Source organism: Amphibalanus amphitrite, unplaced genomic scaffold (assembly GCF_019059575.1).
Source record: "Amphibalanus amphitrite isolate SeventyFive unplaced genomic scaffold, NRLGWU_Aamphi_draft 000959F_arrow, whole genome shotgun sequence".
In the NCBI taxonomy this organism is placed as follows: domain Eukaryota; kingdom Metazoa; phylum Arthropoda; class Thecostraca; order Balanomorpha; family Balanidae; genus Amphibalanus; species Amphibalanus amphitrite.
The window spans coordinates 104,328-131,319 of record NW_024882453.1 but is presented as its reverse complement, the minus strand read 5'-3'; the positions used below and the strand labels follow the sequence as shown (position 1 = coordinate 131,319).

The window sequence follows — 26,992 nt, the reverse complement described above, 5'->3', positions numbered from 1 at the left end:
GCCGGTGTATTGTTTTCTTCGTAATCTGAGAGGCATTGTCTCCGTCTTTATTACTACAGGTAGGCTTATTACATGCTCGGTTGATTGTTTCCTGGTAGCCACATACGACAGCATACAGGACTTGCGTCACTGGCTTTTATTGAGTCGGCTCAGCCAGGGGCTGGCCGCGCCGTTGATGAAGCAATTACCGGGTGTTCTATTTCTGGTCTCATCCTTCTTATCACGCAAGCTAGGTCGCCATATCATATCATCGTTATATCACACGGAGCACCTACCGCTCTGGTTTTCGGCTACCGTTGCAGTGGTGGTTGGTTCGTAACGTGGGTCATCTCTCTCCCGGACAGATCCTTACCGCTGTCTCCATCTACTCAGCTACGTGGGTCAATTCCAGACATGCACCTCGGACGTATCTGGGACTGCACTGTGCACAGTGAGGTGTGCACGGCAGTGTGCACACGCGGTGCACGCGTAGGACCACCAGCGGAGTTGGTCGGTGTCCTCACAGCGCGCTGACTCGGGCTCCCCACCGCCGCACCGCTCACTTGTGCGTGTGTCTCGTAAATCAGAATCAGCGCAATGGCTCGCAATGGGAGAGATCCGTTCACATTCTTTGAATGGAATAGACGTTTTGAGGGCGGATCTTCGTGGTAGAATGATCAGTATGATACGAGTTTAAGTAGCTTTATTGGACCCTTTCTTATGAGTGTGCTTTTAAGATACCAAGCTGACATGAATGCCCAATGGTTTTGCTCTTTGCCTCCCACTCGTATCTCTCTCTCTCTCTCTCTCTCTCTCTCTCTCTCTCTCTCTCTCTCTCTCTCTCTCTCTCTCTCTCTCTCTCTCTCTCTCTCTCTCTCTCTCTCTCTCTCTCTCTCTCTCTCTCTCTCTCTCTCTCTCTCTCCCCCTCCCTCCCTCCCTCCCTCCCTCTCGCTCTCTTTCCCTGTTTCTCCCCACTCCCTCACAGCCTCTGTCCACTCTACAGCTGTTGCCCACCCCTACCCGTCCAGCTCCGATATCCTCCGCCCGTGCCCGTGAATACCGAATGCAAATACCAGCGGCGCGAGCGGGTTAATTTGTTTACATTGCGGCCGCCCGGCACGTCTCGGGAACAGGACCCCGGGCGGTGGTCGGTCGCCCGCAGACTGGCAATGGAGAGCTCCGGTCCTGCCCCGCTCAAGTCAGGGGGGAAGGGACCTGACTGCAAGAAGCAGCCCTCGCCTGCTGGCCCGCACAGGGTGATCGGTATGGAAGAGATGGAAGAGCACCTGTCAATTCCGATGCTGCGAAGCGCGCGCGGCGGCTACCGTAGTCGTCCGGCGAAGTTTCTCTAGCCTTGGTCGGCGAGCGGAGTCGTTTTTCTGCTCTGAGCTGGTGTGGAGTGCATAGAGGATGGGAGGGAGTGAAGCGAATAGGTAATGTGATCCGATTCTGCATTGACGATGCCCGGCAAAGACCTGGCGAAAGTGAGATTGGATGTGGGATAAATCGGGCGGATTGAAATCCCGGTGCGATTCAGTGCCTTTCCGATGCTATTCTTTTCTCACCTTTGGGGTATCGAATGGCTATCATAGACTTGATTTCTTGGATAACAAATCATTCCGGGTATCATTTGCTCATTAGAATTTGAGAGAAAGTTTTCCCGAATTTATTCTTAGTAACTGCATTTACAGACATCGCGTCAGCCTAATAGCAAAACTCTCGTCTAGAAAAGGTGAGTTGTATCCAGCTTACCTGACCTCGCCGTCACGACCTCGCGTTCTGCCGGGTCACCACGCTGACTCATAGGTCACGCATGACCCGCGAGGTCGCCCCGCCCCCGCCCCGCCTCACCCCCCCCCCCCCCCGCCTCCGCCGCCGCCGCGGCCGCTCCAGGTTTGGGCATAGCGGAAGCAGGGATATGAATTGGAGGCTCGGCTAGCGCGGCGGTATATTTTGTCATTCCATTGAGATGTCTGAGGCTTCCCGCAGAAGGTGTGTGGTGCCTGAAGGGACGGGTGAGGGGACTGAGGCTGACACCTCATGTCCGATCGAGGGTGGTCCAACGTTAAAAGAGTCACCAACCGAGACAGCCAGGAGGGCCGTGCGAGACTTTTGAGGCCTGTGCTAGACATGTGATCGGACGTGCGAGCGGACGTTTGACTAGTGCGCCGGGACGTGCGGCTGGACATTGACTTGACGCGCGATTGTGACGCCGCGCCGGTGTGTCCTGTGTGGTGATGTGCTGTGTTATGGCGCTGGACGGACGTGATATATGGTTTGGCGCCGAACACGGGATAGGTCTTTGGACAGACCCGTGGGAGAGTCGTGGGCTTGTGGCGGTTTGGAGTCGGCAGAGGGACAAATTTGGTCAGGGATGCTGATGTCAGGGGACAGGACCACCGCACCGCCGGCAGAGCGGCTTTTCTCGGTGACCGTTTGGTGGTGGTGGTGGGGGGTGGGGGTACCAGGGGGGGGGATTACGGGGTCTGAGATTCACAGGATGGGTTGCGTGGGTGGTATGCCTACAATAGTCGTTTGTTTTGCGCATCTATTTGACTTTTTTGTGGATTTACAGTTTTTATTCGCATCAGGTATCGATTCGCATTCGGCATCAAAAATGCTCGCTATCCCGTCTTGGTTTGAACTTGAACATTGTTGACGGAAGGATTAGTGAAGCCACAGACTAGTGGCGCCGATGACACCATGGAATCTAGCTTCGCTGTTGACATTCTCGTGGGTAGAGTAGTCACCAACTGAATCTCAAGTCTCCGTATCGGGGTTACCCGAGAGCAGTTGCACTTGCCACTATCGCCACTCCTCAACCGATGTTGGCACTTATGATATCATGACACCTACTTTACAGCCGCCGACTGTTGACGTCATCACTAATGCACGCGTTCATTACACTGCACACTGGCGGCTTTCTTCATACACTTGAGGAAGTAATTATACACGGAGCCCCCAACCGCAGCCTCGCTCCATGTCACGCACCGTGGGTGTTACGCGGCGCGCGAGCCGTCTCCTCGGTTTGGAAACGATGATGAATGTGAAAACACCTTGCGTCATTTAGATCCACTCTCTGATAACTAGTATCATGTGCTTGGGGTGACAAAGGGCCAAAAACAATCCACCCACCATTGAAATTTGTTACTTTCGGTATTATCCACATGTCTCGGTTTCAAAATAGTCGTGAAGCTAGCTAGACACTTGTACTGCTGTACCATAGACTCGGGTGAGTCTCAAGGACCTGAGTTGTCGATCAGTTCACGACACCAAATCAGTCGATTGAACACACACCGCCATTGTGAAAAGTCTGTCACTTGTATTGCAACAAGTCATCGATCGATACAAAGGCAGATGTTTTGCCACTAACTAACATCCTCACCGTGATCGCTCGCCTCCTCAGTGCCTGTCTGTGTCCTATTTTTCCGACAGACCGTGTGGTTATCGGCGCCAGACTGAGACAACTACACGATAAGGAAGTGGTCGGCTCCTTCGTCAGTCGTCGGGCTGTGTTTCCTGTCCGAGAAGTCTTCCCCTCTCCTCCACTCCTGTGTTCTCTCTGTGGGAAGGTGCGGTGGTGTGGTCAGGCAGCGTCAAGTGGCTCTCCTGATTAGCAGCACTGATACATGGGTGACCGATAGTGGCAGGACACACAAGGAGAGCGTAGGGCACGTGACCAAACGACCAGAAAATGAGTGATTAAATAGAAATGATTTTGTGGCCTAAATACCACGAATGGTGAATTGATTAATGGGACCTGACAGCAGCTTGAGTGACAGACCATTGACTATTATTGACATTTGACAGGCATTTACTGATTAATGGTGGGTTGACAGAACGCTTACAGCTTACGCATTAAGGACGAAAAATGATACAGATATAAAGACGAAATCTGAAAAGACTGCTTAATGCTTATATCCATCCGTGTTTTTCTAATGGGTTGACATCGATGATATTCATCGATGCTTATCAAAAACAAAATTTAGAGTAGAAGGAAACCTACAGAAAGAAATTACCGGAAGAGTATGCAAGGCGAAACAAAGTCAGTCTTTTCTCATGTAATTCTTCCCGTCTGCTCACCTCGCCTATCTCTCCTCTTTGCCCCCGCCCCCCCATCACCCCCCCCCCCCCCGACTCATCACCCTCCTCCGGCGTTGGTCCTCCGCTGGCACCCCGCTGAACCGATGTGACGTCATCCAGACGAGCTAATGATAAATGAGCTAACCAGAACGACCGCCAGCCAGCTTTGAGAGTGGACTTATTTGGCATCGCCGCTGCGGCCGCCCCCGCCCCCGCCCGCCGCCCGCCGCCCGCCGCCCACCGCCCAGACGCCGCCCGCGGCGACCACCGCGACCGCCAGCAGTGTGGGCGGTATTCAAGTGGTTTTGCGTGGTTTTGCAACGGTTGAGAGCGGGTCTGTGGAGTGAATGGAAGGTGGAGTGGGTAAAGTACGACCGTCTGATATGGTATTTGAGCGGGTCGAGGCATGCGCCGTGGACCTGATCTGAATCAGTTAGTGGTGAAGGGTCGTAGGTCGGTCCAACTTTGCAGTCAACGCTGTCCGCTCATTTGGAAAGTTCCCATACCGGTCTCGCATAATGCATATGATCGACCATTAGCTAGTGGGTTGTGTTGTCTGCATGTTTCTAACAATTCATCTCGAACACCAACTCACACACACTCCTCTTCGTCTTCGATTTGATGCAGGGAAGTTCCAAAGTTCTGCCGAAGCACTGTCCAGAGTTCCTTCCTCGGCTGGTGTGAACCTCCTCAGAGTCGCCCGGAACTGCACTGAGAAGTGTTATGATGCAGCTGCGAACCGTTTTTGTTCGACGCACCCCACCCGCACAAACAAACGTTCATCAGTGTCAGCGCTCGGACTGTTTGAAAGGGTGCGAACGGCGGCGTTTTTTTGATGAGCTGGTGTGGTTATAGTGGTTGACAGACGTGTTTAACATCGGATTTACATGGCTACTCGTCCGTTTTCCCGCGATGACGTCTTTTGCTTTTGATTGTGGTTGTCTGGTCCATGACATTGCTGCCACAAATCACAAAGTCTTTACCGGACTAAAACTAAATAAGGAGTTTTCGGCCAAGATCACGCTCATTAGCCGATCCTTCATAGGTAGATATTACGTGTGTTGAGCTGTGGTATACTGGGAATTGCAGGAATAGGAAAGCAGCTGCGCGGTGTATTATACTGTCATCCTCTAAGACGATCGGCTTTCCTTGATTAACAACAGCCGTCACAGGCTTGGTTGTGCGCTGTCAACAGCAGCTGGCCCGTATTTTCTGCACGTGCCAGGGCTCGTCTGCACTTGCAAAAAACGGGCGACCCGTCATGATCGGCAGATATGAGGACGTTAGCCATTACCGATGTACTGGATGGAAATATCGATCCGTCTGCCCCGAAAAGGAGGCTTATGAATCGGGACGGAATTGATCTCTGTTCACAAACGCAATGCAATACCGAATATCTTGAATCGTCATTTTTTTGAACGGGTTTTGTGTGCAAACAATCAAAACAAGCTACCTATCTTTTCCAACATAACGCGCGTTCGCTGCCAGGACTTAGATTTAGCTGAACAATATATTTGGTTGAATGTTGTCGAATCCGTGAATGGGCAACGTAGCATATGGAAGAGCGGCCAGAATGCACCATCTGCTTTAGAAGGTGCGTCGCAGTAGCTGAGACTCTCCGCCACCCCGTCCGCAACTTTCTAGCGTTTTTATGTGTCCAGATGGATTCCCCATTTGATTCTTATCACGAACGCTTTCACCTTCTCACTGGTACTCTGCTATGATAGATATTTGTCGTATCTTGGCGATCTCGCCAGGCTGTTTTCTTCACTTTATCGTCATAGCTGCATGAGAAAGGGACGAAGGGCTGGCGAGTTTGCTCTTCTTACATGAAATGCATGAAACTCTGGGCTTATGGCAAGTAAAGCATCCGCCAATAAGGGGCATAACATCCATCGGCATTTAATGGCTGCTCACCTGCAGGACCCGTCAATTGCTTGCACTTCAGTTTAGCATTTCTTATCTTCTGATTATCACGTGATTAATTCTCGTCCGTTCATGACATCATCAAGTTCATCACCTCGCATTGCATCTCATTCAATGAACGACTGTCGCTCATATACCCGTGGACGGAAATCCTCCACTCCCGATGCCCCACCATCTTACAATGGTAACCACAGAGAAATCAGCAGAGGTGGTTACTCATCTGTCCTAGTTTGGACGGGCGCGGAAGCGCACCTTCCTCTCAAAACCAGCACGGACGGGACTGAGAGCTCGTCCTTACAATCCCGGTCGGTGTGCGGTGACCCGTCCACTACCAACCTGTACCTGTTTCGAGTCGTGTGCCGCTCTGTCTCTCGTGTATCTGAGCAGAACAGCGGTGCCGAGCTCTACCTGCGTCACTGCGACTCGCTCCGATCTTGTTTGAGTCTTTTTCGAAGTGAGGACCAGTTCGGGAGGTGGATTATCTCGCGTTGCGGCCGAAGTGGGGCCTGCACTCGGCTCAGTTTCACTCGCTCACAGCTCTGAGGGCGTCAGGTCAGACTGCCGCACCGTTTTCTGCGTCTGCAAAGGGAGAAAAAATTGCTCCAACATCCCTCAGTCTAGACAATCAGTCGCCATCTCGTTGGCTACGCGGGGCAGCGTGCCGTCGCCGGTTGAGTTTAAACTTCAAACTCGTACAAAAATCTCCCTGAACTTGCACGGCGACTCGGCGGGGCGAAGGTCAGCTCCCGTTGCCTTCCGTCGGCCTAGCTGCGCTATTGTGGTCTGGGAAAACAAGCCGTTTGTGCACGGTGGCAGGCATTCCGGCAGCGTTTTACCCAGGGCGCTGGCCAAACGTAGCCGACGGCTGGGGCCCCTGCCTGTGAGGTCATGCGAGCTGGTGTAATCCTGGGTTGTGTGAATGAACTTTTCTAACCACTTAAGGCTTAAGCCGCTCGCTAAGTCGGCCCGTCCGAGGCAGTTATCGTTAGATCAAGTGACACTGAGAGCTCCAAATGAAGCCTGAACAGTGGACGATTATGGTCGCTGATTCAGCGTTCAACTCCATCCATTTACCGCCATTGCCACGGGCTGCGGTCTCTAGGGAGCAGCTTGTTGTGCTAGGCTTTAGCTGCTCACCAGTTTCCATTATCCCAGAAGGATTCATTGCAGCATTACGGCGCACTGAACCAATCATTAGCCGATAACAAATGATGCAACGATCATTAATTCAACACCAACTCACGTCGTCGGTTATTTAATACTCCGTCGGGCTCGGCGCTGCCCTGCCGCGCTGTCGGCGCACTCAGAAACTGCACCATCAATCAATCGCCAATAAATCCCAATTGGCTTGCAGATTTGGCTTCACCGGGGGATCCTACTCCTCGCTGCGAATTACTTGCTGACAGCGAGCCTGCACGTGCTGCGCCTAAGCTGCCCGATCATTCCTAATAGCGGAACGGAATCCCACATCTGCCGGCTCACTTCTGTTCTAGCCAGCCCCTCTCCAAAGTCGTTTTTGGCGGCGGCAGTGGTGACGGATTTCACCCCGTTTTCGGGAGTCGAGTCATGTTTCCGACGCTGGTGACGACTTGGAACATGACGACCGCACCCACGGGCGCACACGATGACCGCACCTTCCGCCGAACACGGCTGTCTGCCGAACACGGGCATTGACAGCCTTGTTCGGCCGTGCCATGGTGCCACTGCCTTTTACGGAAACCGACCGCCAGCTTCCGTTCACTCACCAACGAACTCACGAAACCGGCGGACAAGCCTAACTTCCGGTCTGCATGAGACGAGCCACATCCGTTTACCTCCCGGTCGAGACAGACCGACTCGAGGGGTCCCGGTGGTGAATGCATTGAGGTTGGAAGCGGGCCAAGAAGGCCGCACCTGTTTCGAAAGACATGGTCGTATGCACCTGTCCGGCGAGATAGGGCTTCTCTGCAGTGTCAACATACACGGCAGTGTCCGTTAAAGGCGACCCCGCTGGCGCTGGGAGTGGCGCTTAGTGATGACGTTGACGGTGACGGCTGACAGTGACGGTGACGGTTGACGTTGACGGCCTGACTGACACTGTGACGTTGAGTGAGGTTGAGACTTAGTCCATTTCGACTGATTGACAGGCCGCCATCACAGCGGGGCGCTGTGCCAACCCAGGCGGTGACCCCGAGGGGCACCTCTGACCCGAGTTCATGCGGCTGACGTGGGCTGCGGCCTCTGTGGTACGGTGGTCTGGGTGGTAAGGTAAGCTGCCGTCCAAAGGCAAAACCACATATGTCGGGTCAGGTCATGACCCGACATATGCGTTTTTGCCTTTGGACGGCAGCAAGGGAGGTGAAAGGTCGGCGACAGGACAGAGACAAAGCTAGGGACTAGGGAGATGGATTTTGGGTTGTGGGCGTGGAGGTGAGATATTCAATGATAGGCTCTGTTTGAGGTAAATGTGGTAGGGTATTGGGGCTGCTGGCTGCTGCTGTGGAAGGCGGAGCACTATTCACGGGGGGGGGGGGAGCAGTGAGTGGTGACTAGTGAAGCAGCGGTGAGCGACGGGCGGTGTGGTGGTGGGCACTGGGTGGTGGGTGGTGGCCGGTGGGGCCGTAAGATGACGGAGACAGCGGGGGCATTCCACGATAGATCGTACCACTTTTTTCCAATTTGACACCCTCATCTCTCGGAATTTGACGAGAATTGGTCTCAGGGGTAATCAGGGGCTCTGAATCCACCTGTAACAATTTCAGGCTTATCATATAAGTATTTTTTGAGTTATGGTGTATAACATTTTTTGGATCTTGCTTTGCAGCGCTAAGTTTGGCGGGCTGTAACTCTTAGACGGATTATTCAAATGCCAAATGTTATATAACATTGAACTTGCAATGAAACAGAGATTAATATGTATTTTTGAAATTTCGAAAAATACGCTATTTTTGATATATGACATATCGAGTTTTCTTTCATTTGTATTTTTTGGACTTTGGGACCAAATTTTTTTTGAATTTTTATTTCTTTAAAAAAATATTTGGCTCATTGTTAGGAAGTATGCAAAAAATTAGGAAGGTGTTCTTTTTATAAATGTATTTATTTTACGTCACGATAACGGTTTCGAATAGTGATTTTGGGAGGAGAGCTTACAAATGGCGTGGTAAAGCTGCCTAGTGACATCACGGGTTACTGAAATTTCAATTGAAGTCTGAGTCGTCTGAAAAAAGTGAAAAGAGGGTTTATCCAACCCTCTTTCCTATAAGCGCGAGGGTGAAAAAGGCTGTTTGGTTCTGACATTGTTTTGGACGCCCATGACCATAGCTGTCCGAGATGAAAGTTACAGGACGCATACATGGTGTCCTCCAGAGGTCTCACAACTTGTATATCTGGGAATTTTTTAAGGTAACATGAGGTCAGGTCGGTCACGTGACATCACTACATTATAAGTCAATGGGGAAATATAAAAACTGCTATTTTGGCGCCGAGAATGATCTAAAACTATCTCACGTGCATGGTATCGTGATTTCATGCACTCCTTGCAAAATCCAATGCTTCACTTTTGCATTGTTAACCTTGCGTGACGTCATTTATGACGTCACTAGGGTCGTACGAGTTTTTCGTCAATAACTCCCGATCAAATGGAGCTAGAGAGTCGGGAAAGCCACCACTGGACTCGGGAAGACCTTCCGAATCGAATGATATGCCATATGATACCCTTTGCCCAGCTTCGTGACCTGAGGGGCTCTGACCTGACCTTGACCCGAGGTCAACTACTTAAGTTGACCTCACCCTAGCAAAAAGTATACCATTCGATGCACCTGAGCTAGGCGAACACAATGATGCCAAAATCGTGGCTCTGCGGCCATTTTTTGCGAAGTTATTGACTAAAAACCGAACCCGTAACTTCAGTCACTTGACCTGACCTCAGACGCTACCGGTTAACCTGAGACCTTAAAATCGGGTACCAATCGCTGCGACTTGTAACGGCGCACACGCATGTTTTTTCCGCGAGGCTCTAGCTCCATTAGAAGCGAAACGGCGTGCTGGGGTCGTATCAACCCCTCCGAAACCCATTTTGTTTGCGGGAAAATGAGGAACTTATAGAAAGAACGCCTTTCTAATTTTTCGCATGTCGATTTGCAATGAGATGAAGTTTATTTTGAAAAAATAAAAATGTAAAAAAATTTGGTCCCAAAAGTCATTAGAGGCAAATGAAAAAAGATTAAGGCTTTTGCTCAACAATGAAAATTTTTCTTTGGAATTTTTAAATAGTAATATTAGTTTTTGATTCATCGCAAGCTTAATGTTGTTTACTTTTTGTTGGTTGCTTAACCCGTTCTTGAGTTATAGGCCATCAAACTCACCGTTACAAACCGAGGTTAAAAAAAAATGTAATGCAATATAACTCAAAAAGTTTTGATCTGAGAAGTCTGATATTTGGCCAGACGTCTTTGTGGCCTATGATTACCCCTAGGACCGATTTTCATTAAAATCTGAGAGATGAGGGTGACGGGCCTGGTACGATCTATCGTGGAATGCCCCAGCGGTGAAGCGAGACCGGAGACACTCCCACCCTGAGGCAGAGTTGGTGAAAAACACGTCTGGCCCAGTGCCCGCTGGTGCTCCGCCGTCACTCTAGCTCCGGGCAGAGACATGCGAGAGGAATTCTGAAGATAGGAATGGCGAACGGAGAGTCGGAAAACCCAGCCAGTCAGCTACTTATCCTACCAAAATTAAGAGCAATCAGAAGTCTGAACAGGTAGACAAACAGTGAGACTAGCAGATTTCGATTAGCAGAGGAGTTTCAGAATAGAAAAACGATGAGTACGTTCATTTCTCGAAACTAAGTTTTTTGTCAAGAAATCGAGGCGTGATAAGTCTACTTAGTGCCTACTGATGTTTGCTTACGATAGTCGATAAAACACCCACCTACACAACTGTACACCTACACAAAAACACACATGCCACACAAATACCCACCAGCTCATCGCCGATCGCTATGGTTCAACCTCCCCTTCCTATCCCTCTGGTCCACCGGAAGTAACCACACCTTTTCCAAACCATCCCACCGGCCCCCGGGCCGAGACAGCCGGTCGAGGCGCCGGCCAGGCTGCCGGTATACATGACGGTGACTCGCCTCTCCTGACGGCTATCGCGCCATCGTCGCTGCCACGCCGTATATGTCTCCGGTGCATATTTCATGGAGATGGCCGCGCGCTGCAGGCCTAGTCTGCGGGTCGCCAGTAGAGGCCCAGCGAGGGATGGACTGGAATCGGGAGGTCAGCCGGCCGCTGCAGCCGCCGCGGCGCCACGGCAGGTCCCTGATCGAACTGCTGATACAAACTGGCAACTGTGCATGTGCACAGGACAGGGTGCCTCATGAAGTCAGGTGCGGAATGCTGGTGTAATTTATAAGCGCAATTGAGAGCTAACTGGCGTGTTGTTTAATGAGATCAGCTGGGTGCTGACTTTATAAAGGTTATCTTAAAACATATTCAGTAATTGGTACGGTTGAACCGTTTTCAAAATATTTTAATTGGCATTTCAAATATTCAAAGAACGTATGCATCACTGTTATTGGTAGGTTGACACTCGCCATGCCATCTTTCATCTCACCTCGCCTTACCTTGACTGCCCTTCAGACTGAATGCTGATATGGCCAAGTTAAGAGCAGATTGATGTTCGTTCTATTGGCCCGGTGTGGGAGGCTGTTTTCCTTGAGTCCTCAGCAAGACGCCGCTCTTGCGTCAGCTGCCTCCCTCGAGACCTGCTGTGTCTCCATCATGACCTGGTTATATTTGCATTCGTATATTTATTTACTGTATACGAGTGTTTGCTGTTTGGTCCCTTAAGTGTCTGTTCCAGTCTCCAAAATGGGTGATGACTCACGTCTGGTGAAAACCTGATGTCATGTCGTGAGGCCAGCATTGGTCATCACTCCACACGGTGACTAAAAACAAAGCTCATGAAAGCTGGAGTATCGCCCTCCTGAGACCTCCCAATTTGGGGTGATCCTCTTAATGCAGCTGCCTGACGCATGGGTAAGCTTCATGGTTCAGGTTTACCGCTTACCAGTCTAAAACTAAAACAAGGCCCTCCACATAGCCTGGACACCGGATCTGAGGCTACGTGACCTCGGAATATGTCCCAGAGAGGCTGTGTTTAGGGCAGGCGGCGGGGTCAGCCGTGCGTGAGGTCCGATAGGCCTTGCCTGTTCCAGGCTGCGCGGCCATGTTTAGGCATCCCGGCGGTGGCACCGTGACACACAATACCTCGTGCTAACGAGGAGGTTCTGATCGCGTCTGGCAGCGCAGAGCACGGAACAGAATCTGGCAGCTGGTGGCTGGGACGTGACTGACGCCACAACTGGGACGGATTGAGACACTGGGCCTGCTCTGACGACCCAGTTCATCCAGTCCTCCTACCCCAGTCGCGATGTGGGCGGCTGGCTGGACTGCCACGCACGGGGACTGGTTTCATTCATCTTGATACGGTCCCGATACAATTAGATAGAGGACCTCTAAGTTATTGATGAAACCAAGCCGGTTCATCCATCTTGTGAATGTTCTCATTTGGATTATCGTTTTAGGAACTGGTTTAATCGATGTGGCCTAAAGCAGAGCGCCCTAAAGCTCGCCTTTGTAAATATATTGCCTCACCTGACCGTTTTAGTCTCATATCCCGTGTCCATGTTGATGGTTATAATGTTTTACTATGCCGTGCATCATCATAGTAAAATGGCCGATGCTTCGCTTGAGTGTTATAGCTCGACTTGCTATTTGTCTCTCTCACCTTCCGCCGGATTTAGCCCGTTACTGGCCCCTAAGTATGTAAATCGTGCCCGGCTGATTCAATGAGCCCATCCCGCTAAAAACGACCATTCATCAGCCCTCGCGGAATCAACGCTCTAATACGGTCTAGCTATTTACCCCTCGATGAAAAACGGCTGATTAATTCAGGGGCGACGCTGAGCACGCAAACTCCCTCATCGTTGGGCTCGGAGAGCGCTGACCCCGCGTTTAAAATCCCATCTGCCATTCAGGTGCGGGCGCTGTGCTGGCCGGCGGTCGGCTGAGCCCCGAGGCGGCGCGTTCTCCTCGCATCTGATCACTCATGGATTCATTCACAGTCTGTCTGCGTGATGCTCATTACTGACCGATGGTTCTGTGTGTGTCCGACAGGTCATGGCGAGCTGCGGAAAGCGCTGCCACCACGGGTCGGGTACCGACAGAGGTGCGCGACCCGGCCGCACTCCGCGCCTACACCACACCCAATATCTGCGTCCAGGGAGGCCGCATCGAGTTCATCCAGCCACCGGTGGAGCGGCGGGAGCGGCCGGAGGAGCGCCCGGCGGCGGCCACTGTGCCCAGCTATGGGGGACGGCGGGAGAGGTCACCACAGAGGGACGCGGGCCGGAGGGACGACCCGCCAGTAAGGGACGAGTGGAGAGAGCCCGCCCCAGAGAGGGAGCTGCCCCACCGGGACTTTGGGTCGCTGAGAGACGGTGATCTCCGTTCTGTGAGTTGTCTGAAGGACAGGGACATCAGAACTGTGTCGTCTCCTAGGGGAAGGGGAGCTCACACTCTAGCCTCTCTCAAGGAGAGGGATCTCCACCACACAGTGCCAAAAGAACGGCCTCGGTATGAGGTGTCCTCCCTCCGAGAGAAGGACAGTGGTGAGATGACCCCTCTCATTGAGGACGATCAGGAGGACCCTGAGCCAGAGACCACTCTGAAGGGCAAGGAGCGGAAGGAGGAAAACAACCAGGAGGTGCGAAACACCCGTCCTCCCGCTCTGCCCGACCGGGGGTCACCCATCAGGTCACCTACCCCAGGCAGAAAGGTCAAGGACAAGGTGGCCCAGTTCGAACAACTGGTCGTCCCCAGAGAAAGTCCACGACGAGACAGCGACAGCAGTGAGGCTACCAGCGCTCAGGTGAGTCCCTACCGTTCCCGTCTCTGCCCCAAACAGCGCGTCCAATTGCAGGCTATCGCTCCGCCCCGGTGGCGTATTCCCCTGCTGTAGCGCGCGGTCGACTATCTAATCTGATAACCGGCAGGACGGCGCCGCGCTTGATCCCATTCGGGGCGCCAAATCGACCGGCGGCGAGAGCGTAAACAGACGATAACCTGCCGCTCTGGTTCTCACGTCCCGCCGGGAGGCGGGCGCCTTCCCTTCCGCCTCACGTCGGACTGAGGTGATCGGCTTCCGCTTCGTGCATGTCTCGTATAGCGGTTTCAGATTATGCATTTAGTTCAATTTCCTTAGCAATTTCTGTGGCAAAGAATTGAAGGTGGATGAAACGCCCTGTCCCTGGATTATTCCTTCTGTCATTTCCGATATTTTTTGAACAATGTATTCCATGAATGCGATATGCTTATGTGTCTTTTGGCTCATCTATTTAGTCCCTGGTCTTTTTCTACACTCGTCACCCGTATGTCAGTTACCGGGTGCCTCCGCTCCCCTCCCTCCCACCCTGTCCCTCCATCACGTCCTCCCTGTTTCCTGGCCGTCTCACCCCTGCTGAGAACCACCGACTCACACCGGCGCGCTCTCTCACGCACACCACCTGAACCACTCGCTCTTCCTTCCCCACCCCTCTGCGCCGTGCACACTGGCCATCCGTTATCCCACGCTACCTGTCTTGTCCGTCGAGGCTCCATGCACGGCTGCACGCGCCGCCAGCTCCGCCTGCACCCTCCCCCATTCACCAGTCGTATTTCACGGCTCCGCGCCGGGGGCTGGGTGCATACTGTCCCGCGCCACCCGCCCCTGAGGCCCGAGCGGCTCGGCACCTGCACGCCAGTTGTCTGCCGCCCTGCGAGCCACCCTTCGCGGTGGAACGCCACCCTTCGCCGCTCTCACACCTGTGTGGGGTTGCAGCGAGTCGATCTATTATTGCTACCGTGGGAGGTGGGTTCCCATTGAGGGCGGACGGGGACGGCGGGAGGTAGGGACCGACCCAGTTCACCCGGCCACTGCAGGCTGACCGGCACTTGAAGGATAGAGGAGTCGGCTGATGTCGTGTTCGGTGCCGGCCGGTACAACGGTTACCGATTAGAATAGAGCGGAGTGACGAGGAGCGAAGCAGCGGGAGAGAACAGAGGGAAGGAGAGAGTGAGTGGAGAGGAGAGGACAGCACGTGAACATCTGGAGGTGTTGCTGGGGTATACTGGGAGCATGAATATAAGGCTGCAGTTTAAAGAGCGCTTGTAAATTTGATGCAACAAAAATGACGTTTAGTTGCAGTCCGAGTACATAGTTATAATGCTTTCGCGGTAATTATGATCAATCGTGTCATGATTTTAATATTCAATGATAAAGCAGTAATCCTCCTTCCATGCTACTCTAAAGTATTCGCTAAGCGTCATTCATTCTATGCTAAATCGCACATCCCGCGTTGATGCCATGCGGTGCAGTCTACCTCCAGGCGCTAACGTACCCTGCCATCTGGTGGCGAATTTTTCATTAACACATTTCTCCGCTCCTTGTCTCAAAATAAGCACTTTCGCGCTATGTTCCCAGACGGGCACGGTGCATGTGCCGGCGGTGGTTGTGACCCTGGGTGGGAATCACTCGGCGTCCGCTCCCCCGACCCGCCTCTCTCTGTGACCCCTGTGACCCGCGCTCCCACGGCGCTCGCGAGCCGCTCTCTCTCTCTCCCACCGAGCGACAGAGGGGAGGAACTGGGAGGAGCCGAACGGCCCGAGAGACTGTCAGTGATTGTAGTTGACAGGTTCACAGCCGGGCCACGTCACAGATATTCGTGCCCGGTTATTGGTTTACGTGGATTGGAGACACTCGTTAAGATTTTACTGCGGAAGTGTGAACATGATAGACCTTTCCTTTCGTAATAGAAATCATGAGTGTGCTCATAACAATGGAGCCATTGACAATCGTTTAAGATCGCATGGTGATCGAAATCGTGTCGGAGCCCAGCCTTTCTCCCTTCTCCGCTCCCTCATTTAGCCGTCTCCTTTCTCTGGATTTTCACGTGGGCCGGCCTGTGTGTGGGTCGGCCTATCTGTCATGGTTGTCAGGGCGATTTTTCGCTCATCATAAATGCGACAATCGTAGCGGGACTCCATGGACGATTAGCGCGCTCCACCAGGTGCATTTGGAAACGGAATCGGAGCGGAAAATTGATCTCTTCGGGCGACCCTCTGACCGTTTCCTCCCAGGCTATACGCTCTCAGCTGCCAGCGCCGGATAAGTTGGTGCGTTTCGGAACGTTGGCTGTAAATTAATCTGTTTCCGAGTCCCGTTTTACGCGCGTTGATGATAGAGGAGCTCAAGTGGCTCAATCTCTCTTCAGAGCGGTCTTGCGCCAGCCTCAGCCGACCTCGGGCATGACCTCAAATAAGGATCATCTTTTGTTTGGTAGCCTTATCTATCATCTTAAACGTGTATCTGGACTTGTTCGGATCTCAAAACAAAGAGGCCATTAACGGGACGTGTATTCGCTAGAGTGCACTAAACCTCCAATGAGGGTTTACCGCTATGGAGCAGAAGCGTGCGCGTATCACAAAGGCCCTTGTAAACGAGACGTTATGTCGATCAGGCCGATTACGGCCACCTTCGGCACCGCAGTGCGTGTTCAAAACAGGGCCGAGGAGACAGGCTTTGTCAATATCTAATCCCATTTCCCCCGTTAAGTGCACACTTCCTCGCTCATATCAATCATACAGCTCCGATTGCGTGTGTTCAGTTCCGTCTGCGTGTGGCCGGTCGCGAACGTTATCCCTATTCGTTCAACTGACCGCACGCACACCCGCGGACGCGCGTGCAGCCAACAGAAGTCCGGTTTGATAGCGACCATCCGGCCCGAGGCGGGGCTCGTGCGCCGCGCGGCCTGTGCCAGCCACGTGCGGCGCCCGTCGCTGCGCCGTCCCCGCCGCGGCGCGACTGTAGTCGCTCGGTGTGTCCTCTGCGACCGGGTGTGTTCCGGCGGCGACCCGGCGCGGCCTCTCAGATGGTCTCTCTCTCCCTCCATCCTCCAGCACCCAGCTGCCTGTTTATCGCTGCCTCCCCGCTTCCGGCACCATATTGTTTCCATCTCTCGCGACGACCGGTCTCTGTCTGACACCTAGCGTCTGGGCGGGGGCGGCGGCGCGGGCGCGGGCGGGGGCGGCCGGTCGTTGCCCCTCGCGACCGCCAGCCTCGCCCCAGGCCATCACGATCGCCGGTCTGTGTCCGTGTTGATGCTTTTTGTGCTGACCGGCGCAGTTTTTACGGGTCGCGCGGACTGTGGCAGAGAGTGGCCATGACTCCGGCGCAGTCCGTGACAAAAGGCGACAGCATTCCTAGCGGGACGGTCGCTGCCCAAATATAGACGGAAACGGGGCGGAGCGGCGGCCGGAGAATATCTCACTGTCGTGGAGGGAGCCCATACAGACGTCGTCGCAGGTCACCAGCCGAGCACAACTGGCCTCCATCCCGCGCCATTGGAGGCACGACTTCAATGGACTCGAGGCTGCGGCCTGGGACGTTTCGTCTCTCACTCTCAGCGAGTATTTATAGCACCGTGCTTACAGAAAGTGTCGCTCTTCTTCCCAGAGATAGCCCCATTTATTTCTCGCTATTGGCTCTCTGGGCTCTAACGAGTCCGCTGATTTGTCAGGGGGCTCTAGTGTCGATCCGTCGCAGAGTGCATCTCGTCCTCCTCATTTGTCACAGCCTTTCGCGGCTGATTGGTCGCAGGGGGCACCCCGTGGCGGCGGAAGGGTCCTCCTGCTGCCAGCTGCAGCTGTATCAGGTGTTGGTCCTGGTGCCGTCGCCTGCAGCGTCTAGCCGCGGGGGGCGGCGCGGCCGGGGTAAACACCATATGACAAATGTCGCCCGCGCCGCCGGCCCCCGGGACGGGTGGAACAACTCTGCTAGACCTGCACGGATGACACGCCGATGTGTCAGCGCGCTGTTAAGAGCTCGTCACGGGCGGCCGTTGTTGAGTTGTTTATCCGACCTGTGACACAGTGTGATGAGGACGTTGAACTGTCAACAGTAGAGCTGCAGGGCTGTAATAACAGCCGCACTCTCTCGCCGATACACCAGGGGTGCCGCGGCGAGCGGGCAGTAAACGGCCCTGTTGCTGTGCTCGTTGTAATCCGGAGGCTTTCCCATTATCCCACAAACGATCACTGTCGCATTTCACAGCGCCATATAACCCCATCTATGTGGTAATTCTACCTCGCTATACCGCACCTCTGTTCATCAGCTTGCCGTCAGTTAACTGCCGTATCTCCTTCGACCTGTGAGTCGGAGTTGGTACGGAAACTCGCGGCTGTATAGCGTGTGCCGGCCCCCGGCGGAGACCGCTGAGCGATGGACCACGCCCCGGCGGGTGGTGAGCGCCTCTCACCTGCCAGAGGCGCGTCAGAGTCGAGCGCGTCCTCGGGCGGAGTGTCAGAACCGGGCGCGTCCTCCGGCGCCCCGCTGGCCTGGGTATAGAGGAGTAGAGGATTAGGCCTTAGGACGACGCCTCCTGAGGATTGACGTTTTCGGTTGAGACCTGACGTGACTGGGACTGACGCCGTCACCTGAGGACTGACTGTCGGTTGAGTACTGATGTTTGTGGCCGAGTACTGACGTGGCTGGCTCTAGCCGAGAACTTACGTCACTGTCTGTAGCTAGTGACAGACGTCCGACAGCATGCGCAGGGCGGTGCCTCGCTAGGTGTATGTACCTCTCAAACGCTGACGCCCTTTGGCCGCAGGGATGGAGCCCGACACTTAACGATGACGTCGCATATGACGCATGACGTGTGTTAAGCTTGCACTGCCATCATTTGCAACGCACGTCTCGTGTCATTTCAGATGAGCGAGTGGTTGCCCTGACGTGAAACAGCGTGTCCTTCTGGTTTGATATGTGTGATTTGATTCTCAACGAGCGTCTGAGTCTCTAGTGAAATACTTTTATTTGATAATTTTTTTTTTCATTTTGTTAACATTTGTGGCATCACACACTGTCGGTAACTGAAATACTATTTAATGTTATCGAATAAACCACCAATGTCACGCACTGGTGACTAAAGCAATCCGTTTGATCTTATCACCATTATAATGACAATGTTCTATCGTTTCAGGGTACTCTGGAGGCTGAGATCCAGAGCCTGGAGATGGGCCTGGAAGAGCAGTGTCTGAACTTCAAACGCTGGAACCGTCTAGCCCAGGTAAGTCCCCGCGCTTCAGTGTGCGCACAGACGTGGAGTCGGCTTCCTTCCTCGGTTGGTTTGCGTGATCTGAGCAGCGACGGAAGAGAAACTCAACTGGTTCGGGATAAGCGCAGGTGTTTGAATTAGTCGACCGTGGCGTGATAAACCCACCTGTCAGCTGGCAGTGTACCCGTGCACTTTTGCTGGTTTCTAACATACCAACATCAGCGCAGGTTTCCGTTTCGTGGTTGGTTCTGGCGTCATCGTCTCCATGTTTGCACTCGGACGACAGACATGTTAGCTCGTCGACTCGGTCCCAGAAGCGGGGCACGCCGTCCCTGGCCTAGAGACGGTGAGATCGGCTCGACGCGGCGGCCTCGCCTTTGATTACGCTCTCTTGACGCGCGTGAGATCGTCCTTCGCGCTACTCCGCCTCCGTGGTCGTCGAATACACCTGGCGGCACTTCGTGGGTGTGCTCTAGCGCGCCCAACCGTGCTGGCGCGCCGCGCGACTCGCGCCATTTTTCATCGCGACGATACGGCGTGCTCATCAAGGCGCGCCGTGGCTGCGCGGGGAACGTCTTTGGCACGCCGCCCACCACCGCCGTCGACCTCCCTCGCCGCCCACCGCCGGCACTCAGCCGCCCCTCCCCCGCCACTGCCACTGTCCCTACCACAGCCGCCACTGAGCTACCAGTGTTCGATCAGTCTGACGTTGCCGGCTCGTTCCGCAGAAGTGTAATGCTATCGAGTAGAGCCAAAGTTCTGATGTTATGCTGGTTTTGTGCCTTTTGAAGTTCACCGGCTGCGTCTGGAGGAACAAGTTGCGGTTGGGTAATGAAGCAAATACGATGAGTAGAAAATATCGGATGTTATTAGTAACGAGCTGAGCGTACGCGTCACATTATCGGCAGCGAAATGCCAGCCGCTGCCAAGGACGCGTTCCGCACCGTTTCCTAGCGGGCGAGTTTGAAGGCGCCGGCCGTTGTCGGCCGCTGTTGGTGTTGGCTCCAAACGACCCGCACCCAGTCACCGAAGGCCAGGAAAAACACGACGTGCCGTGGAGAAACGCCCGGCGAACATGCGGCGGTACCACAACACAGCGTGACGATCCGAGGAGATACGGACGGACTGCAGACGAGAGCCGCTCCGGATCCGTTCCGGGTCTGTCTGACACGTCCGGGTCTTGTTCGGAGCGGACGGGTCAGGGCCCGGAGCGACTGAGCCGGAACGGTCTCATCGTAGCTCGTTTACTCGTGTTTTCTGAAGTGGGTTGTAGAAACAAGTTTTCACGGATTTCAGATGCTATGGAGTTCAGAAAACAAGACAAAAACATGTTGACGTCCGAATATCGACGAAGAATGTTGATTTACTCATTCCTTCTTCTGTTCCCCTCGCCGTCCGTCATTATTCTTCCTGTCTCACTCATTAGCCGCACATTTTTGCCACCCTTCTCACCTGGACACCTTCCCCTCCCCTCTGCACCTGCCTTCTCACAGCGGGACCGTCAACAGCCGGGTGTGCCGATACCGATCTCATAACGATCGCCATGGGGTGGGAAAGGGGGCGAGTCCCCCTCTCCCTCGCCCTCGCCGGGGTGCCAGCTGGCTCGCCCCCGTAGTCGCCAACATCAGAGTGACGCCCGAGCCATGGTGACACTGATTGCCGAGATCTCCGGATGGAATCGATTCGCCGTGCGTGTCTAGATGATGCTGTAAACACGGCTTTGGACACTGGGTTCTGTTTATCAGTGATCGTTCGAGTCACGGGCTAGATAGCGGGCACCTGGCTGGAAACGAATATTCTAGCCTCATTATGCGTAGAGTCGACAGTGCGTCGTCTGTTTGCGTAAAATAGAGGCTAGAGCTGCTCTGAGGAGTATCAATATATCCATTATCCAGTCCTCATGGACGTAACATGATATGCAGGTAAACGCAAGTATGAAGTATCATTGCTCTGTAATAACTAATAAAATTATAATAAAATTAAATAAAAATTTAATAATTAAATTGTGTAATAAAATAAATAAAATAAAATTAATAAAATTAATTAATAAAATTGATGTAATAAAATTAATGCCTTCTGCTCATCTGGGGGCAGCCAACACGAGTCATCCTGTCTGCTGTGGCTCCAACCTGCACATTACACAGACCAAGCTGTAGTACTGAGAAGTCGAGTGTACTGACCCTGTCGAGTTCAGAGTTGGGGAGGGGTGCGTCGAGGGCTGGCTGTGTTTACCAGGGCCTGTCCAGTGGCCAGCCGAGGCCAGCGGTCACTCAGGGAGGCCCAACTGGTGTCTGGCGCGGTAGCTACGTCGTTATAAGTCGTGCGTCGTAGCAGTCGTGTTCTGGTGTTCGCGGCGAAAAAAGACCTGTCAACAAGCTGGCTGGTTTTACCCAGTTGCATGGTATTGGTTGATGATAGAGTCTATAGCACTGGCTTCGACTGATTGTATACGAGCTGTAAATACGAAAATCAATCATCGAGTAATTTTGTGGATGAAACTCACCCATGAGCCCATATGTCAAGCATGCCTAAATATTTACCCAAAAATCGCTGTTCTGTCGCTAGTTATGTTAACATCACCGCTGGGACCGTGCAGCTAGCTCGTGATCGCATGAATCATGAAGCTTTTTGTGCAAAACAACAGCGGCCGTATCGGTAGAGCGGTCTGGCCACCCGTGATTACAGTGCATACTGCAGACATCCGCTTGATGCATCTCGAAACTATACGTGCAGAACAGAATATCTGAGCCGACGTTAAAAGGTCAAAATTAGCCCCGGTTGCGTCATGTGAATCCGTCAAGGTCTCTCCTTAGCCCGTCAAGCTCACGAAAGGCTGCATCATTGACATACCTCACGGCTGCACCCCGTGTGTTTTTCAACATCTTTCTGAGTAAATGATGTGAGACAGCAGGCCTGGGCGGGCTCGTTGCGTGTGTTAATCTCACTCAAGCGCAACCGAAATGCACGTACGCGTTTGCCGCCATGGAAGACTGGAAGCCGGAAGGTAGCGAGCATATCGTGACTCCCTCAACTTCAGACTTTTGTGAGTGGGTATGACCATCGCGGTCACCGATGGCACCTGCGGTTGGAGAGGTTGGCAGGCTGCGGAGCGGTCCAACCGCGCTCCGACTCAGCACCAGCTGAGAAGTCGCGCGTCCACCCGTGTGATGAATTGTGCCGCTCTCACGATTCCGCACGGCGCGTGAGAACGACCGTCGTCTCCGTGCCGGAGATCGCGGCAAGTTCCGCCGCCGCCCGCCCGCCGCCCGGCCCTCCATTGTAACGCCCAGCCGCCGCCGCCGCCGCCGCCGCCGCCGCCGCCCGGTCCACCGCGGTCGCCGCGAGGCTGAACGGTGACTCACCGGGCCAGTTTTCCTGGTCGACGGTGGCGCCGCGCCTCGGCAGCGACGCGAACTATTCGTCCGGTCGGCGACGGAGGGTGGAGGTCGGTGGTCTTCGTTCGTTCCGTGGATGACGGAGGCGATGATGAGATGCGGAGTGCTGATACGGTCGGAGTCGAAGCTAAAGTCAAAGCTGAGGTTGAAGTTGGGGTCAAACAGCCAGCAGCGGCACCTCTCTGTCGTCATCAGCGTCACTCTTCGTGACCCGGACAGTGACCCAGCGTGACCTGGCGTGACCCCGCGCCTCACGGAGACCGGCGGACGGCGGCGTGGCACGCTCATAGTGTACATAACCGCCGCTCTCGGCGCCTGCTTCGGGTGGGCGTGGGCGCTGCGTGTCTCGGCGGTCTCCCCCGAGTCACGAGGGCAATGTTTTCCACCGAGATGAGGTGCTTTAGCCGTGGACGGCCCGCTGAGAAGAAGCAGGCCGTGACTGGTAGACTCAGAGGTAGACATGACCTCCCAGCCCGGGCTGCATTTCGTTTTCATCCGAATGGGGCTGAAGAAGCCGGCCAGGGTGTTGGTTAGGTATTTGTCATGACTCATGGTCTTCCAAAAACAAAACTTAACAAAATGATATTTGATTTCATGCCATATGCACAGTGCACACTTCATACCTACACGTAAAATCTGTACCAGCTTAGAAGTTGCTCTTTCTTTGCAGAAAATGAATCCTAGGTAGGTAGGTACTAAAGGAAATGAGAAAGTTGACGAATCATTCAAAGAGTAATGAAGCTCTTTCTTCTTAGTTTCTCTGTACTCACGGGCCTAGCCTGGTTGATGAATTGTTTATAAAATGATTTCGTTTTTCTCCCTCTCACTGATAGCGTCTCGTCACCCTTTATTGCCTCTGCTCCCGTCCGCCCTGGGGACCATTTGTCTCCAGAGCCGCTCGTGACGCGTGCGCTCCAATCTGGCAGTTAAGCCGAGCCGGCAGTGTTTTTGTTTGGCCGTCGTTGTCTCCGTCATCGACCGTCGATATATCTGCGGCGGCCGTCGGACGCGTCACCAGCTCCGACGGCTTCAAATGGCGGCTATAATCGGTCGGCGGCGCCCGGCTCGGTCCCGATCTCAGATAGGGAGCCAACTCTCTCGGCCGGAGACGGTCGGACGCCGGGGCAGACAGCGACCCCGCGGGCCCGGCTAGAAATCGACGCCATCGCTAGCCGCAGAAATTCCAGCCGTCTTCTCTGGGCAGCTTGATAAATCGGAGAGTTTTAGGAGATGAAAACGGTTGGATTAAGTTGTTAATTGTTGGTTAGCTCATTCATCTAAAATCTGGGCGACAGCGTTGGAATTTATGAAGAGCAGAATTTGATTATGCGCTGCTTTTTTGCGAGAAAGTAATTTTGCTGTTCTGCGAACTTTGTTTCTCGGAGGAGCTTTTGTGGTCTTTTGGGCTTGATTGGATGGGAACGCCGAACCCATTGGGGCGAATTGATCTAGTTTCCTGGAGTCGCTCGAGTTATGATGCTGAATTTCTCAAAGTTCCCGAGCTCCAGTCTGCGGAGATGTCCCATTTCTGGGCGTCCAGATGAGGGTTTTCGTGGTCTCTCTTTCTAATGGAGGCCATTCTTTATTCTGCTATATTGACTAATGATACAAGTCTAACTCCTCTTTGCTTATTTCCACTGAAATCCGTACTTTTGAAAAACATGAGAAGACCGATGGTAAATACACTTCTGATTAGATATCAAATGGGAGGATTTATTTAGATCTTAGCTGTTGAGTGCATTTTGAAATTATTGCTACCCAGTAGACAGTTCGGTTGGTCATTAACAACTCATGTAGGTATGTATGCGGCTGCTATTCATCATAATGCATTATTCAGGCCCCCATTTTTCAACTCGCCCCTTCCCTTTTGACATCGAGCACGCGTGTAAATCTGCCGTACACGCAGCAACTCCCATTGGGCTGGCGTACCCCCGAGACAACTTGTCTCTGCTTCCGATTGGGCCTAGTGAAGGCCGGGTTTTCTCATTCTAATCATCCATTGTTCACGCTGCTGCGGCCAGTACTGTCTCCATGGGCCTGCTGCTTTCACAGCGGGGCACTGACGCAAAGAAGAAAATACTCCGTGCTGCGTGCCTGTTCTTCGCTTGCTCGCAGCGCGACGCTGTTTTATGCCACCGCTGCAAGACGATGACCCCCGATCTATAGATGCTATCTCTCTCTGCCTGGCTGCGTGCATGGACCGCTATTGCCGCTGCCGCTGCCTGGGCCGAACCCGGCGCCTTTCTCCCGTCTCGTCACGCTGACCACAGTGACGACGAACGCGGCGCTGCGGTGACGACGAGCTCGGCACAGCGGTGCGGCCATTGTGACGCTATCAGATGGACGTCGCCCGGCCGCTGGCCGACCCGTCGGGAAAGGCATCCCATTGTAGTGGCCAGGTGTGCTGTCACCGCCCGGCGGCAAATTGTGACGTAGCATCGCTATGACACCACATGGGGAGTTGGACTACCGCCTGCCGCCGCAGGGCGGACCGTTTTTGCCACAGTTGCGCCGCTGCTCGCAGACAGCTGTGATTGACCGCCGGAGGGGCTCGCCGAGCGGTGCTGCTGTCCGTTTTGTTCCGTCCGCCGTCTTGGAGAGGCGTCTGACCCGGTTTTCTGTCTCCGTGGCGACTGCCGCCAGCGGATGTCACAGACGGTGACGGTTGGCGAGGCCGTGCTTAGAGCGTGACTCACTCCAGCGGCGCGTCACGATCAGCACCGTGACGGCGGCGTCACGGCGGCAGGTGACGCGCCGTGACTCGCCGTCACGCTCCGTGCCTCCCGCCCTCTCTCCTCCCCTCTCTCAGTGCCGGGGTAACGACACACTCTGTCCTGTCGTCGGGCCCCGGGCGGCGGGCGGCGGCTTTGTTTTTGTCGGTTGTTAAGCTGTTGTCATGTCTGGCGGTTGCTACTTTTCTCTGGCGATGTGTATCGGGAAACTCGTCTGTGACTCAGACGGTGAGTCGGCGGCGGCCGCGCACGATTGAGTCGTAAGTCGTGCCGCCGTTTGTCCAGCCCGGCTTACTGCAAAGACGTTGGGCACTGCTGTTGTACTGTAAACAACCATTCCGTGCTTGCTGTGGAACTGATTCTCATCTCCGCGCCTTTGCGACGCTCTGCTCCTTGTCCCTTGTGTGCTGACCCTGTGTCACTGCCCATGCCGCCCCCAGTGCCCCTGTCCCTGTCCCTGTGTTCCACCCAGGGTTGTATACGACTCAATCAATAGCAATCAATTCAATCATGACAAATTTGGGAAACCAATCAAATCAATCAAGTCAGAGCAGTTTTAGGGAATTGATTCAATCGACTCAAACGCGACAATGAAAGGAATCAATCAACTCAATCAAACGACTCAAACCAAGATATACATTAGGTTTTTTGCCCCACCAACTTGGAAAAGTGTCCATAGCAGTCTGGTGTACCTACCTACCTACCTACCTACCTACAGAAGAAACAAAAATATTGTCATTTAAAATTATAAATTGCCATGCCATTCAAAGTTTCTATGTAATAAGGAAGGATACCTATTACCTAGTGATGGACAGGTGGATCATGATATTGAGGTTCAATGGGTAGAATTGGAGCAGAAGTTTCATTTAATGGGTGCAAAATAACCCAGTAGTTGACTTCAAGAAACGCCCCTTAACCCAAATCACCACCTTTCACCTAAAAGTTGTCAATTTAATTTTGGCCATATTCCAGCTAAGTCATCAGGCCATCTACCCCATGTAAAGCCCCCGTCTGTCTCTTATGTGAGTTATGCGGAGCTCTTCTGAATTGAACCCTGAACATAATGAACCTAGCTAGGTTACATGCCACACTGACACCATATTGATATGAAAGTGTTGAAAATGTGCTACAAATTTGACAACTTCATTAGGTATGCTTTATGAAGACAGCAGGAAAGCAGGTAGGTACCTACTTACCTGCCTAGATGTGTCACTGGCTACCAACAGTACCAACGAAGGTAGATACTAGATAGGTTATATGTGAAGAATTCAAAACATTCTATTGCAATACAATTTGAAACTGTTAGGACTGGGGGATAGGGATGAGCATTAAAAATATATTTAAAAGGAAATGGAAAGGACAGGGACTCTGGAACCACAGGATAAGTTAAGGACAAAGGAAGAAGAACAAGGAAAATTAAATGCCGTTGGTGCTTCTGGGTGGGATTAATAAACATGCTTGGTCCGACTGCGAAAAAACAAAGAAAACGTCTTGCCAAGAAGTATGCTAAGCTTTTATAAATCCTTATTCTACGTCTTTTGATTTTTTGGTAAGATGACGTCATTGATTATCATGTAGTATGGTAGATCATCATAAAATAAATCGGTTGTACAACACCAATTTCGTTTTAATTATTATTTCATTTGAAATAAAACCACTTAATAATATTCGGTAAAATATTTTAAGGAAAATAAGATATATTAAATATGTTATGCCTAGGCTCTCAGGAGAAAAGGATC

At 53.0% G+C, this 26,992-nt stretch overlaps 1 protein-coding gene across 1 annotated transcript in view; it reads left to right on the top strand.

The window, feature by feature from the left end:
* The window catches only part of LOC122368589 (pneumococcal serine-rich repeat protein-like), a 90,010-nt gene that overhangs the window by 20,994 nt on the left and 42,024 nt on the right, over positions 1-26,992 (top strand). Inside the window, exons 2-3 of the mRNA XM_043342680.1 lie at positions 13,152-13,905; positions 19,052-19,138. Of these exons, the coding sequence (XP_043198615.1) occupies positions 13,152-13,905; positions 19,052-19,138 (841 nt within the window). The remainder of the gene's footprint in view (positions 1-13,151; positions 13,906-19,051; positions 19,139-26,992) is intronic.